General features: G+C 42.9%; 1 protein-coding gene across 1 annotated transcript in view; it reads right to left on the bottom strand.

The window, feature by feature from the left end:
- plxdc2b (plexin domain containing 2b) overlaps window positions 1–17162 on the bottom strand; it is a 196634-nt gene that overhangs the window by 49075 nt on the left and 130397 nt on the right. Inside the window, exons 8-11 of the mRNA XM_084144470.1 lie at window positions 13726–13821; window positions 13051–13132; window positions 903–963; window positions 437–593 (exon numbers count right to left, since the gene is read on the bottom strand). Of these exons, the coding sequence (XP_084000596.1) occupies window positions 437–593; window positions 903–963; window positions 13051–13132; window positions 13726–13821 (396 nt within the window). The remainder of the gene's footprint in view (window positions 1–436; window positions 594–902; window positions 964–13050; window positions 13133–13725; window positions 13822–17162) is intronic.

Here is a 17162-nt window from a genome sequence, read left to right as displayed (position 1 = left end):
CGGATAGTTATATTACCAAACAAATTACGAAAGAGGCAGAACATATTGTAGACGAAGAATACAGTACATCACTTGTAATGAAGTACCTGTACCTTCACAGGAAAGGTACTGTGTCCTTTGTTTTACTTAACGTCACAACAGCACATCCATCAAGACTTCTGTGTATTAGCCTACCCTTCAGTTCAAAGGTAGGGTCGTGTTCATTAGGACACACTGTAACAAAACATTTTGCAAAGGAAAACGAAAATGAGTGTTTCTCATCAGACAAGTTCAGATAGTTTCACTCGGTTTCTGATAGTTTTCTTCAGTTTTGTGCTAACTGAACACGACCCAGTTTTTCCTGAACATGTGACTGGACCAGAAAAAAGTCATATCACACCAGTACTCAGACACTGGTTGGAGTTGTCAGCTTTGGGGAGTATGTTAGTTGTCTTACCTTCAGTGGGGACGCTGGTTGGGGAGTGGGATGTAGACGAAGAGGCTCCGGCTGTAGTGGTCTCTCCTCTGCTCCGGCGTGTTGTCTTGGCAACTAACGTGGTGGTGAATGGATAGAGTTGTGTGGTGTTGATGATATCACAGCTTTTGTCCTTGGTCTGCAAGACAGAATACAAGAGTCCTCTTTGTCATGCATGTAAGAATACGTATGTTTTGTGTGTGTGTGTGTGTGTGTGGTTGTGTGTGTGTGTGTGTGTGTGTGGGTGTAAGAGCAGAATATGTGAAAGGAGTAACTGGGTCATCCCTTTCCCCCTGCACATAACAGACCAGGGCATCCATCATCCTGGCAGCCGAACACAAAAACATTACAGAAGATACACATGAATGCACATATTCCAGCATATCCCCACTCACTCACTATCCATATTAGAAAGCTAGTCATTTCCATCAGCCATGATGATATTCACCTCATCAGGACAGCTGTTATCCACCCAGTCCTGCCGATGGCGGTCGAACCCACTGGAACACCTGAAACCAGAAGAGACGATTGTCAGGAAGAGCTTAGGAACATGAACACAATACATGGATCACTAATGGGATAAACCACAATCAAAGATGGATTGAATAACTCTCTAAAACGTCAATTATAGTAACATATACGTGGTGCCATCCAGCTCTGTAGACCTGCATACAGTGGGGAAAAAAAGTATTTAGTCATCCACCAATTGTGCAAGTTCTCCCACTTAAAAAGATGAGAGAGGCCTGTAATTTTCATCATAGGTACACGTCAATTATGACAGACAAATTTAGATTTTTCTTCTCCAGAAAACCACATTGTAGGATTTTTTATGAATTTATTTGCAAATTATGGTGGAAAATAAGTATTTGGTCACCTACAAGCAAGCATGATTTCTGGCTCTCACAGACCTGTAACTTCTTCTTTAAGAGGCTCCTCTGTCCTCCACTCGTTACCTGTATTAATGGCACCTGTTTGAACTTGTTATCAGTATAAAAGACACCTGTCCACAACCTCAAACAGTCACACTCCAAACTCCACTATGGCCAAGACCAAAGAGCTGTCAAAGGACACCAGAAACAAAATTGTAGACCTGCACCAGGCTGGGAAGACTGAATCTGCAATAGGTAAGCAGCTTGGTTTGAAGAAATCAACTGTGGGAGCAATTATTAGGAAATGGAAGACATACAAGACCACTGATAATCTCCCTCGATCTGGGGCTCCACGCAAGATCTCACCCTGTGGGGTCAAAATGATCACAAGAACGGTGAGCAAAAATCCCAGAACCACACGGGGGGACCTAGTGAATGACCTGCAGAGAGCTGGGACCAAAGTAACAAAGCCTACCATCAGTAACACACTACGCCGCCAGAGACTCAAATCCTGCAGTGCCAGACGTGTCCCCCTGCTTAAGCCAGTACATGTCCAGGCCCGTCTGAAGTTTGCTAGAGTGCATTTGGATGATCCAGAAGAGGATTGGGAGAATGTCATATGGTCAGATGAAACCAAAATAGAACTTTTTGGTAAAAACTCAACTCGTCGTGTTTGGAGGACAAAGAATGCTGAGTTGCATCCAAAGAACACCATACCTACTGTGAAGCATGGGGGTGGAAACATCATGCTTTGGGGCTGTTTTTCTGCAAAGGGACCAGGACGACTGATCCGTGTAAAGGAAAGAATGAATGGGGCCATGTATCGTGAGATTTTGAGTGAAAACCTCCTTCCATCAGCAAGGGCATTGAAGATGAAACGTGGCTGGGTCTTTCAGCATGACAATGATCCCAAACACACCGCCCGGGCAACGAAGGAGTGGCTTCGAGAGAAGCATTTCAAGGTCCTGGAGTGGCCTAGCCAGTCTCCAGATCTCAACCCCATAGAAAATCTTTGGAGGGAGTTGAAAGTCCGTGTTGCCCAGCGACAGCCCCAAAACATCACTGCTCTAGAGGAGATCTGCATGGAGGAATGGGCCAAAATACCAGCAACAGTGTGTGAAAACCTTGTGAAGACTTACAGAAAACGTTTGACCTGTGTCATTGCCAACAAAGGGTATATAACAAAGTATTGAGAAACTTTTGTTATTGACCAAATACTTATTTTCCACCATAATTTGCAAATAAATTCATAAAAAATCCTACAATGTGATTTTCTGGATTTTTTCTCTCTCAATTTGTCTGTCATAGTTGACGTGTACCCATGATGAAAATTACAGGCCTCTCTCATCTTTTTAAGTGGGAGAACTTGCACAATTGGAGGCTGACTAAATACTTTTTTCCCCCACTGTATACAGTGGGGAGAACAAGTATTTGATACACTGCCGATTTTGCAGGTTTTCCTACTTACAAAGCATGTAGAGGTCTGTAATTCTTATCATAGGTACACTTCAACTGTGAGAGACGGTATCTAAAACAAAAATCCAGAAAATCACATTGTATGATTTTTAAGTAATTAATTTGCATTTTATTGCATGACATAAGTATTTGATCACCTACCAACCAGTAAGAAATTCGGCTCTCACAGACCTGTTAGTTTTTCTTTAAGAAGCCCTCCTGTTCTCCACTCATTACCTATATTAACTGCACCTGTTTGAACTCGTTACCTGTATAAAAGACACCTGTCCACACACTCAATCAAACAGACTCCAACCTCTCCACAATGGCCAAGCCCAGAGAGCAGTGTAAGGACATCAGGGATACAATTGTACACCTGCACAAGGCTGGGATGGGCTACAGGACAATAGGTAAGCAGCTTGGTGAGAAGGCAACAACTGTTGGCGCAATTATAGAAAATGGAAGAAGTTCAAGATGACGGTCAATCACCCTCGGTCTGGGGCTCCATGCAAGATCTCACCTCGTGGGGCATCAATGATCATGAGGAAGGTGAGGGATCAGCCCAGAACTACACGGCAGGACCTGGTCAATGACCTGAAGAGAGCTGGGACCACAGTCTCAAAGAAAACCATTAGTAACACACTACACCGTCATGGATTAAAATCCTGCAGCGCACGCAAGGTCCCCCTGCTCAAGCCAGCGCATGTCCAGGCCCGTCTGAAGTTTGCCAATGACCATCTGGATGATCCAGAGGAGGAATGGGAGAAGGTCATGTGGTCTGATGGGACAAAAATAGAGCTTTTTGGTCTAAACTCCACTCGCCGTGTTTGGAGGAAGAAGAAGGATGAGTACAACCCCAAGAACACCATCCCAACCGTGAAGCATGGAGGTGGAAACATCATTCTTTGGGGATGCTTTTCTGCAAAGGGGACAGGACGACTGCACCGTATTGAGGGGAGGATGGATGGGGCCATGTATCGCGAGATCTTGGCCAAAAACCTCCTTCCCTCAGTAAGAGCATTGAAGATGGGTCGTGGCTGGGTCTTCCAGCATGACAACGACCCGAAACACACAGCCAGGGCAACTAAGGAGTGGCTCTGTAAGAAGCATCTCAAGGTCCTGGAGTCTCCAGACCTGAACCCAATAGAAAATCTTTGGAGGGAGCTGAAAGTCCGTATTGCCCAGCGACAGCCCCGAAACCTGAAGGATCTGGAGAAGGTCTGTATGGAGGAGTGGGCCAAAATCCCTGCTGCAGTGTGTGCAAACCTGGTCAAGACCTACAAGAAACGTATGATCTCTGTAATTGCAAACAAAGGTTTCTGTACCAAATATTAAGTTCTGCTTTTCTGATGTATCAAATACTTATGTCATGCAATAAAATGCAAATTAATTACTTAAAAATCATACAATGTGATTTTTTTTGGATTTTTGTTTTAGATTCCGTCTCTCACAGTTGAAGTGTACCTATGATGACCTCTACATGCTTTGTAAGTAGGACAATCTGCAAAATCAGCAGTGTATCAAATACTTGTTCTCCCCACTGTACATGCCCGTCTGAAGTTTGCCAATGAACATCTGAATGATTCAGAGGAGAACTGGGTGCAAGTGTTGTGGTCAGATGAGACCAAACTGGAGCTCTTTGGCATCAACTCAACTCGCCGTGTTTGGAGGAGGAGGCATGCTGCCTATGACCCCAAGAACACCATCCCCACCGTCAAACATGGAGGTGGAAACATTATGCTTTGGGGGTGTTTTTCTGCTAAGGGGACAGGACAACTTCACCGCATCAAAGGGACGATGGACAGGGCCATGTACCGTCAAATCTTGGGTGAGAACCCCCTTCCCTCAGCCAGGGCATTGAAAATGGGTCGTAGATGGGTATTCCAGCATGACAATGACCCAAAACACACGGCCAAGGCAACAAAGGAGTGGCTCAAGAAGAAGCACATTAAGGTCCTGGAGTGGCCTAGCCAGTCTCCAGACCTTAATCCCATAGAAAATCTGTGGAGGGAGCTGAAGGTTTGAGTTGCCAAACGTCAGGCTCAAAACCTTAATGACTTGGAGAAGATCTGCAAAGAGGAGTGGGACAAAATCCCTCCTGAGATGTGTGCAAACCTGGTTGCCAACTACAAGAAACGTCTGACCTCTGTGATTGCCAACAAGGGTTTTGCCACCAAGTACTAAGTCATGTTTTGCAGAGGGGTCAAATACTTATTTCCCTCATTAAAATGCAAATCAATTTATAACATTTTGGACATGCGTTTTTCTGAATTTTGTTGTTGTTATTCTGTCTCTCACTGTTCAAATAAACCTACCATTAAAATTATAGACTGATCATTTCTTTGTCAGTGGGCAAACGTACAAAATCAGCAGGGGATCAAATACTTTTTTCCCTCAAAAATGTATATAATATGTAATAATCCACTCAGCCCCCCCCCCCATTCTCTCAGTCTGGAGTCTGGGAGTCCAAAATAAGTTCAAAGGGGGAACAGGCCATGATTATTAGAATATGGGGGGGATTTGTGAAGAGGAAGTTCACTGGGTCAAACTGTCCAGAGTACAGTGGTTGGTGGAGGGGGTGAGGGGGAATGGGAAGAGGGAGAGAGGGGTGAAGTGGATGAGGGGGAATGGGTAATGCCTGTGTGATGCCTCCCAGCCTGAGGCGACGCATAAACTGTGGGCTAGCCTTTGATCGAGGGCAACTGCTCATTCTTCCTCTTGTTCACAGATCATAATGAGTGTGAGTGAAGATACTGACCCCCAGGCGAACCCTCATATCTCCCCCCTCCCTATCCCTCTGTCTTTTATTCTCTTCTCTTTCTTTCTTCCTGACATTAGAATGTAACATTCACTTAATTTTGAGGGACATTTTCTTGCTTTGACACAGAGGGATCTATCTCTCTCTCTCTCTCTCTCTCTCTCTCTCTCTCTCTCTCTCTCTCTCTCTCTCTCTCTCTCTCTCTCTCTCTCTCTCTCTCTCTCTCTCTCTCTCTCTCTCTCTCTCTCTCTCTCTCTCTCTCTCTCTCTCTCTCTCTCTCTCTCTCGCAGGTGGTAAACAAACGCTAAACCAATGTCATGCACCTCACAAACACCTGCCCCTCTATGACCCACTAACAATCCACCCGTCTACTTCTCTACACAATTATAATGGCTGGAATGCAATATGGGACGGTATGGTTTCCATGTGTTTGATCCCGTTTCATTTATTCCATTCCAGCCGCTACAATGAGCCCGTCCTCGGATATCTCCGCCCACTAGCCACCACTACAGACAGGCCGTATTAACCTCAATTCTCCATCCTTATTCCCATCAAGTCCTATAACTCCCATTAACCCTGGTGGATGTGGTAATGCTCTCCGTGTGGAAGAAGAAGAGGAGTCCATTCCCATCTCCCTCTGCTGTCTAATCAGCCCACACTGCCCGGATTTCACTGTATTGTTGCCAGAAAGATTCCACCTCATCTGTCCAATCAGCTGAGACAGATTCCTCCAGTTAATCCACCTCTTTTCTCTTCCGTTTTCGTGGGAGAAGCGGAGGGAGAGAGGGAGAGAGACGGAGACAGGCCAAGGATATTACTGCAACACACGTCTGACCAGTCCCTCCGGATCCTTTCTCATTGAGGTTTTACCTCAATGCCATCCAACATCCCAAATGGCACCCTATTCCACTATGGGCCCAGGTCAAAAGTAGTGCACTATATAGGGAATAGGGTGCCATTTGGAACGCATCACAGACCTTCCTTCCAACGTCCACTCAGCCACCACACTGCTAATTATAAATGGGTTGAGCTGCCTCATTTGAATATAAATGAATACATATGGAAGTAGGTTTCTGTTCGGTCTTCTTGTTTTCACCTCCCTCTTTCATGGCAGAGAGGATGCATTTCTTTATTGGGTTTAAAAGACTCATTGGTCTCGGTTACATTGCGGGTGCATTCACAGATATTTAGTCTATCTTATACCCATGGGCCATATTTATTGACATTATATGGATTTACTACGAGAGGTTTGAGGGTTACTAAAGCTCACTGGGTCTACATAGCGAACGTTAAGCTTATCAGTGTTTAGGAATGGTGAAACCATGATTACACTCTTGGCACTACACTCACTCTATCTTCACACACATGCAATGTGATTCAATGAAATACACAGAGTGACCGCAACTTATTCAAGCGCAAGATCTCTTTGATCTTTGATGTGGCGGCAGTCATTTCGATAGTACATTCATGATGCACACCAGCTGTGTGTTTGAGTAAACAAATCCCGAAACGATCGTCTCTTTCTCACCAAATTAGCGCTCGGCAGTATTGGCAACCACGGCCAGTCGCTGGTCCATAGGGATGCCTTGTATGCTTTATTAGCTCCAACCTGCTTTTAATTGTCCAACCCAGCCCAGCGCCCAGCTTGCATCCCTCAGAGGGACCCAATGAGCTGATCTAGCCTGACACACATGGGAGAGCAGGTACCTAACGAGCAGGTTCTTACGCATCCCAGAGAGAGAGAGGGCGTTAGGTAGAGAGAGGTAGAGAGAGAAAGGTCGAGTGAGAGAGCGGTAGAGAGGTAGAGAGAGAGAGGTAGAGAGAGAGAGGTAGAGAGAGAGAGGTAAAGAGAGAGCGAGAGAGAGGTAGAGAGAGGTAGAGGAGAGAGAGGTAGAGAGAGGTAGAGAGAGAGATTACATGGTACTAAACAGGCCTATAGATAGAGTGCAAACAGTACAGAAATCTACCAAAAAGCAATTAGTAGCCAAAAAATATAATTTGATAATGATTGCAAAAATCTAAGAAAGTAATTGTGAAATATATCTAATCAAAAACACAGAGAACCAGACAACAAAAATATACGCCTTCAATATGGGGAAACACTGACGCAAAAAAAACACACCCTAAGAACAAAAAAGGAACAGCACATTAGAAATCAGCTGGATGTAATTGAGGAATCCATAGAATCAAACCACTTCTGGAATAATTTGAATAAATTAAACAAACCTCATCATGAGGAATTGGCTATCCAAAATGGGGATATGTGGAGAAATCACTTTGAAAACCTCTACAGCAATATAACAAAGAGCCCAGAACAACAATATATACAGTAAAAATGACAAATCCTTGAAACAGCATATCATAATCCTGTGGATACCCCAATTACAGAATAATAATTATTGGAAAAACTATGCACTCTCCAACCCAAAATGGCCTGTTGTGCTGATGGTATTTTAAATGAATGGTACCACAAATTCAAATTGGCTATACTCAAACTCTTCAACATTATCCTCACTGCAGGTATTTCCCCCGATATTTGGAACCAAGGATTGATCACACCAATCTATAAAAATGGAGACAAATTTGACCCAAATAATTAGAGGAATTTGCGTTAATAGCAACTTGGGGAAAATTCTCTGCAGTATCACAAACAGCAGACTACGTCATTTCCTTGATGAACACAACATCCTGAGCAGAAGTCAGATTTGATTTTTCTTTTTTATTATCGTACAACAGACCACATTTACACCCTCCACACTCTAATTGACAAACAAGTAAACCAAAACAAAGGCGAAATCTACTCGTGTTTTGTAGACTTCAATAAAGCATTTGATTCAATTTGTCACAATGGTCTTTTTTATAAACTAATAGAAAGTGGTATTGGAGGGAAAACATATGATGTTATTAAATCAATGTACACAAAAAACAAATGTGCTGTTAAAAAATTGGCAACAAGCAAACAGACTTCTTCTCTCAGGGACGTGGACTGAAACAGGGCTGCTCAATAAGTCCAACACTATTTACATCTACATTAATGAATTGGCAAAAACAGTAGAATAATCTGCAGCACCTGGTCTCACCAGACACAACACTGAAATCAAGTGTCTGCTGTACGCAAATGACCTGGTGCTGCTGTCTCCCACTAAGGAGGGGTTACAGCAGCATCTAGATCATCTGCACAGGTTCTGTCAGACCTAGGCTCTGACAGTTAACCTAAAAGGCCAGAATATAATGATATTCCAAAAACAATTATAAATTATATTTGGACACAGTTCTATTAGAACACACCAAAAACTACACGTATCTAGGACTAAATATCAGCAGCACAGGTAGCTTTCACATGGCTGTGAACGAGCTGAGAGACAAAGCAAGAAGAGCATTCTATGCCATTAAAAGGAACATTAAAATCGAAATTCCAATTAGAATCTGGCTAAACATTTTCCAATCAGTTATAGAACCAATTGCTCTATATGGCAGCAAAGTATGGGGTCCACACTAATAATGAATTCACCAAATGGGACAAACATCCAATCGAAATACTGCATGCAGAGTTTTGCAAGACTGTTTTGCAAGTGCAAAGAAAAACTCAAAATAATGCATATAGAGCAGAATTGGGCCAATACCCCCTCCTTATTCGAATAGAAAAAAAGAGCCATCAAATTTTACAACCATCTAAAATCAAGTGATGCCGAAACATTCCATCACACAGCTCTACAATGTCAAGAGATTAAACAAGAGAAGAGTCCCTTCAGCCAGCTGGTTCTGAGGCTCAGTTCATTAACCCAAACCAACCCCATAGAGCCTCAGGACAGCACTCAGAAAATCTGGCCCAACCAAATCATCACAAAGCAAAAATAAAAATATATTACCTATTGGAAAGACACCACCAAAAATGAAATTAAACTTCAATGCTATTTGGCTCTAAACAGACAGTACATGGTGGCAGACTATCTGACCACTGTGACTGATAGAAAACTGAGGAAAACACTGACTAGGTACAGACTCAGTGAGCACAGTCTGGCTATAGAGACTGGTCATCACAGGTAAACCTGGCTGCCCAGAGAGGACAGGCTGTGCTCACTCTGCTCCAGGGGAGAGGTAGAGACAGAGCTGCATTTCCTATTACACTGTGACAAATACTCAGACCTAAGAGAATCTTTATTTCCCAAAATTATCATTCAGTACAAAGAATTTGAAACTATAAAAAATGAAGAAAGAATCTCATATTTATTGGGTGAAAAGCCAAAATATGTGTCCTCCTGCCAAAACCTGAGGGACAGCCAGTGAAAAGTGCATTGTAATGTCAAGAATATTTCCCATTTAGTTTAGTTTTGGCTTTCATACCATGTCATGTGGCTTCTCAGTCAGGTTGAGACTGGCCTACTACTATTGCTTTAATGTATTATTATTCTCATTAATATTGTTGTTGTAGTTGCTGCTAATGGTAATCCCATTTACACTACTACTATTATTATTGCTGTTGGTCCCACCATTTTTATTATATGTATACTTTGACAATGTAAGTAATTTAACTTGCCATGCCAATAAAGTATTTTGAATTGAATTGAATTGAAAGAGAGGTAGAGAGAGAGAGGTAAAGAGAGAGGGAGAGAGGTAGAGAGAGAGGTAGAGAGAGAGAGAGATAGAGAGATAGAGAGACAGAGGTAGAGAGAGAGAGAGAGAGAGAGAGAGAGAGAGAGAGAGAGAGAGAGAGAGAGAGAGAGAGAGAGAGAGAGAGAGAGGGGGAGAGAGCGGGTTCATTACGGCCGTTCTCTTAAATCACAAGCGTCTTTCTTTCATTAACCTACTGCCCAACAATGCTGCAATGCATTTCAATTGGCTTGTTTAAACTGTGCATTCATTCGCCTTTTCAAATGAAGTTTGTTGTTGAAGGATACAAAGGACGGAGCGAGCCCTAACAGTGTGATGCAGCACGCACACGTCTATATCTCATTAAAACGCAGCGTAATTAGATCATTATAATTCAGGCGTATATTGTCATCGCAGCTCTAATAAACTGCTGATGTGATGCACATAAAGAGCGTTCAGTTGGATGCACAGGGGGTAGAAGTAGTCTTCTTCTGGTGGGTACAGAATACAGATACATTGTCAGCTGTGATCCTGTATGGCTAAATTGTTAGAGCATTGTGCTTGCAATGCCAGGATTATTGGTTTGATTCCCAAAGCCACCAATATGTCAAATATATGCACACATGATTGTATTATTATTATATTAGTTGGATGGAGAGAGGAGACAGAGGAGAGGAAAAGGCTAAACCCTGACCTTTAGTGACCTCACAAGTCCCAGTGGCCCCGGTGTGTGTACGGCACATCTCCTAAATTGCGCATCGTCACTCTCTGAATAAATGATTGATCTAAAATAACAATGGGGTCGTTTCATAATGGATGCTTAGGCCACTAAAAGGCTTCCTATCTCCTTTAGCCTTGCAAAATTATTCATCCCCCTTGGCATCTTTCCTATTTTGTTGCATTACAACCTGTAATTTAAAATGATTTTTATTTGGATTTCATGTAATGGACATACACAAAATAGTCCAAATTGGTGAAGTGAAAAAAATAACTTGTTTAAAAAAATTATAATAAATAAATAACGGAAAGGTGGTGCGTGCATATGTATTCACCCCCTTTGCTATGAAGCCCATAAATAAGATCTGGTGCAACCAATTACCTTCAGAAGTCACATAATTAGTTAAATAAAGTCCACCTGTGTGCAATCTAAGTGTCACATGATCTGTCACATGATCTCATTATATATACACCTGTTCTGAAAGGTCCCAGAGTCTGCAACACCACTAAGCAAGGGGCACCACCAAGCAAGAGGCACCATGAAGACCAAGGATCTCTCCAAACAGGTCAGGGACAAAGTTGTGGAGAAGTACAGATAATGGGTTGGGTTATAAATAAATATCAGAAACTTTGAACATCCCACGGAGTACCATTAAATCCATTATGAAAAAATGGAAACAAACAAACCTGCCAAGAGAGGGCCGCCCACCAAAACTCACGGACCAGGCAAGGAGGGCATTAATCAGAGAGGCAACAAAGAGACCAAAGATAACCCTGAAGGAGCTGCAAAGCTCCACAGCGGAGATTGGAGTATCTGTCCATAGGACCACTTTAAGCCGTACACTCCACAGAGCTGGGCTTTATGGAAGACTGGCCAGAAAAAAGCCATTGCTTAAAGAAACAAATAAGCAAACACGTTTGGTGTTCGCCAAAAGGCGTGTGGGAGACTCCCCAAACACATGGAAGAAGGTACTCTGGTCAGATGAGGTAAAATTGAGCTTTTTGGCCATCAAGGAAAAAATCCATTTTAATTCCAGCTTGTAAGGCAACAAAATAGGAAAAATGCCAAGGGGGTTGAATACTTTCGCAAGCCACTGTAGTACACTACTTTTTACCAGTGTCCATAGGGGAATAGTAGGCTGCCATTTGGGACGCGACCAAAGTGTAGAGACATAGGAGGAGGGGAGTAATAGTAGTCAAATCATCTCCGCTAAGTCCAACAGACATTTTCCAAGAACTGAGGGCCGAAACCTTTCAGTGCACTTGATAACTAATGGCTTGTAACTTGGACTTTTACAAACCTCTAATGGATAACAACATGCCTGGAACACATTCTCGGCTTTATAATTAATTTATGCTTCCCTGTCTTCTGAACCCAAACGCTGCGATCCAACGCTAAAACAATGCTCCAACAACACTCCAACAACTCTGTCCAAACCTCCATCATTCACATCTTACAACAGGCAGGTAATATCCCATCTGTCCAATAACATTCTACACTGTCCCAAATATTTACCTTTTTGTGCGAGGGTGTGAAAGATAGAAAGACAAATGGTCAAGGGGAAGGGGGAGAGAAAGGAGAGAGAGAGAGTAGGTGTGAGAGAGCGGCTGTCTCGATTTCATGAGTAATGGGTCGAATCTCATGCTTTTCTCTCCCTCTGTTGTTCATTCCTTCCCTGCCTTTCCTTTGCACGCCATCAAGAAGGAAAAACAACTGAGCATCACCAGAACTCACTGGCTCCCTCCCAAATTGCACTTATTCCCTATTTATATAGGGCACAACTTTTGACAAGCGTCCAGGGCGCTGTTAAAAGGAGTGCACTATACAGGGAATAGGGTGCCATTTGGCACACAAACACTGAGCAGTGGGAATAGGGAAGAATCAGACTCCATATGATAGCCACATGTCAATACATACACCTCACACTCAATAGCTAGCTAACATATCATAGTTACTGAGTGACTGGAACTAATAGCAACAGTTAAAGGAGGGAGAAGAAGGATAGAGGGACTGAGCGAGCGATGGAAATGGAGGGGAGAATAAACAGAAAGGTAGAGTGTTGGATGAAAAAGATAAAAAGATGGTCTGTGTCCCAAATGGCTCCCTATTTGCTATATAGTGCACTACTTTTGACCAGAGCATATTGGTAGTAGGGTACCATTTGGGATGTAGACAAAGACATAAGGGGTATAGAGGGGTGTCTGACCTGCGAAGGCGGTGGCACCAGCTGCAGTTGAAGTTGATCTGGGAGGAGATGCAGCTGCTACAGCTGGTGAACTGGAGACATGCTGTGGAGGGAACAGGATACACACGTTACAACACACACACACACACGTCACAACACACATGTTACAATTTACACACAAACGTTACAACACACACACTACAACACACACGTCATAACACACACATCACAACACACACATTACAATACACACACGTCACAACACACACGTCTACTGACTCAGTCAAAACTCAATGTAGAAATCTATATGTAGATTGCTAGATTGTTGTAGTTGATCATGCAAAACAATGTATTAAGCATTTCAGAATAGAAGGCTAAACTGATCGTAAATTAGCACACCAACTCTGAGACGCTTGATACATTCATGCCCAGTGTCAAAACACCAACATAGAAATCCATATGTGGATAGCTAGAATGTTGTAGTTTGCTAAATGCAAAACAGATGTTTCTAAAAGATAGGAGTTTTGACTCACAGGTGTCCCTGAAATTATGGGATACAGTCTGACATCTATTAGCTCTAGCTCTGTTTCACCTATGACTTTATCTAGAACCTAGACTAGTTCATGGGGGCCTACTTGTGTTGTCATTATCATATATCATATCATGAACCAAGTCTATCAAAGGAATCCATCTTACTCGGTAGAGGCATCATCTCCACTGCCGTGGAGTTGGTGATTTTGGTCTTCGTAAGCTCCACACGATGGTACTCATAGATCGTTCTCCTACGAACATCTGGATGGAGTAAGCGAGAGAGAAAGGTAAAGAGAGGGAGGGAAGGAAGGAAAGAGAGAGAGAAAGAAAAAAGGTCACAAATCTTCCTCTGAGAGCTGAAACTAGGACAAGTGGTTCCCGAAGAAGAGAGCGAGAGAGAACAGAGAGGCAGAATCAGGCCATAAGGGAAGAGAGAAGAGCATTTCTTTAGTTTTATCTCTCTCACTCTCTCTCTAACAGAAAGCCTGCCACTTGGCAAAGGGGTGGGCAGCAATGTCCCATTAGAGGTGATATCAGAGTCCCTGTTGAAAGCCCCCAGTTCTTCCAGGCAACGTCCCAAACCATATTCCCTATATAGTGCACTACGTTTGACCAGGGCCCATAGGGTCAAACGTAGTGCACTATGCAAGGAATAGGGTGTCATTTGGGACGCAGTGACCAAGATAATCTGCTGCAGCAGTCACCAGGACCACGCTAGGTAAGATGGAGAGTTTGATTTGATCCATCATTAACTCTCAGTAGTCCCTCCCTGGACCATATAACGCCCTCCCTAAGATGCTTTTTCAATCTTAGTGTAAAACGGCCCACTTGGTTTTGCAGTCCATGCATCTCCCCCCGGCACTGCACTAAACTATGCACAGAGAGAAAGGATTATAATATTATATATTATACTGTAAATCCTAATTAAATTCAAATTAAAAGGCATAGCTCTGCCATTGTAATCTCATAAATGTAAAAGATTGCTACAGTAGTTAATTCCTTAATTCTAGTGATTTTCCTGGTGTGGTTAAATCCTTAATTCAAGTTAATGTGACTGAAATTCCTGGAATACAATGGGACGTTTATGTACACCAGTGAGAATAATTATTTAATGTAGCCCATATGACATTGTTCGACACATTACATTTTCTATAATACACGCATTTGCTTGAGCAACGAGCTAGAAAATTGAAATTCAATAAACAGTGCCATGGCTGTGGAACATATACAGCAATGAGTTTGACTGCTAGCGAGCCCCATTCATCATAAACACTTATTGTATACACTCATACTGCTTGGATGAGTTTTGATCTTAGAACAAAGCCATTTATCCTGTTGTGTGCTTCTGTGGATCCAGATACAGCAGGGGCAGACTGGGACCAGAAATCATCCCTGGCATTTCAAAAAAAAAAATCTCGAGGCCCCCACACCAGCTCAGTTGTTCCATGAGGCCCCCATTATTAGCCTGATAATAGTGCTGAGCGATTAACCAAAATGTCTGTTACTTTTCGTTTTTTAAACAACTATTTCAATTCAATTATTTGAATTGCATTTCATTCTGGGTTTTTCTGTGAGTTCAATGCTCAGTTTCTGTAGAGATAAATCAGATCAAGCCCAAATTGTGCGATGTAGTAGGGAGTTATAGTTTCCAACAGGCCAATATTCTACATAGTTTAGCGCCGTAAATGTGGTAATTAACTACAATGACCATAATCAATTGCGCGCCTGCTTACTTGTCCGGTCTGTGTAGAGCAGACATGGAGACCTCATTGATGGAGACCGAGAGAAGAGAGAATGTGCAAGAGGGATAGAGAGCAGTTGCTTGCGACGTATCTCTACCTGAAAATACATGATCTAAGTGATTGATAGTTGGTATTCAGCAGTCATAAAAGTATGCCTTATTTGCTTTGAAGAACTACTAAAATTGTGATTTTGCAGACAGCATAGGCAGCAGCTCTATTGAGACGAGATTATGACTTGGAATGAAATAATAAAGTAATCAAATAAAACAAATATTTTATTAAAGTAAAGTAATGTAAATAAATGATGGTTAATATGTGATAAGCAGCAATGGACAGTCACTACCATAATGGGACGTTTATTCATTGTTTTATTCTGCGTTGTTACAGCATTCAACTCACATTTAATGTTTTATTTATTTTTACCGAAAACGTGATGTAATATTTTAATAATCAAACCGAAACTGAACCAACCTCAAAAAGCACCAATCGCTCACCACTACCTGATAATGATCATTTTGCGGGGAAAAAAAGTCAGACAGGCCCACTGGGCTAAGAATGGTACAACCCATCTGGCATTTGCCTGAAATGCCAGATGACCAGTCTGCCCCTGAGATACTAAAACCACTAAATCCAAGAGAGATCTCTTGTCACTAACAGATACCTGAAAGATCAGGGGAGAGCTTTTTCTTACACACTGGAAACACTATGTGTGCATCCCAAATAGCACCCTATTCCCTTATAGTGCACTACTTTTGGGGCCCATAAGCAGTGGAGTAGTGGAGAGTAAATGCACGTAAACGCTATTTATGCATTTATGTGCTTTTTTATTTTGCACAAGCGTTTACCCACCTATTTGCAGAAAAATGCATTGAAAGTATAGGGAACGTTACTTTACTCACCGCTAATGGTGATCAGCGTTTACCCACCTATTTGTTTTACCACTACATCACTGCCCATAAGGCTCTGGTCAAAAGCATTGCATTATATTGAGAATAGGGTGCCACTTGAGACTCTTATCCAGAGCGACTTACAGTTTAGTGAGTGCATACATTATTATTATTATTATTATTTATTTTTTACTGGCCCCCCGTGGGAATCAAACCCACAAACCCACAACCCTGGCGTTGCAAACGCCATGCTCTACCAACTGAGCTACATCCCTGCCGGCCATTCCCTCTCCTACCCTGGACGACGCTGGGCCAATTGTGCGCCGCCCCATGGGTCTCCCAGTCGCGGCCGGCTACGACAGAGCCTGGATTCGAACCAGGATCTCTAGTGGCACAGCTATCATTGCGATGCAGCTGTACAGTATCAGCTGACTTGACCCTGAAACACATCCCACCCACCTTCTGCCCTCCCCTATGGCTGGCTTCCTCTAGCCCCAGGCAGTAAGATGATCAAGTCCAATGATAGCATTGAGGGGCCAGAGGAGGGGGGAGGTCTCTCTCTCGCTGCCTGCCTAGGGGTGCTGCTCTGTGGGCAGACTAGCCAGACTCGGTCGCCTGGCTCGGGTTTCCTCAGGAGGTGGATGAGTCTGGGGGTGTAGGGTGAAGTTGCTCTCAGACACTGATCTTGGCAGCCAGGTCACCTGTGATACAAGTGAGTATTCGACATCCATCCATGTCTGAGGACGTTGGGAGATGACGTGGAAACCGGCCACTAGTGACAACAGTGAGCGCTGTTACCTTCAAGTAGGTTTCAGTTTTGCTAGGGCGTAAGCATCTGCCTCTGATTCCAAAGGTTGCAAGTTCAATTCCAGCAATGGAATGTTGTTTTTGAGGTTTTCGTTTTAAGCCTATCCCAAAACTTAACCCTTACCTTGACCATTCGGAGTTCATGCCTAAACTTAACCTTAAACAT

The sequence above is a fragment of the Coregonus lavaretus genome, assembly GCF_964263955.1.
Source record: "Coregonus lavaretus genome assembly, chromosome: 2".
NCBI lineage: Eukaryota > Metazoa > Chordata > Actinopteri > Salmoniformes > Salmonidae > Coregonus > Coregonus lavaretus.
This window is presented reverse-complemented; position numbering and strand designations above follow the sequence as displayed.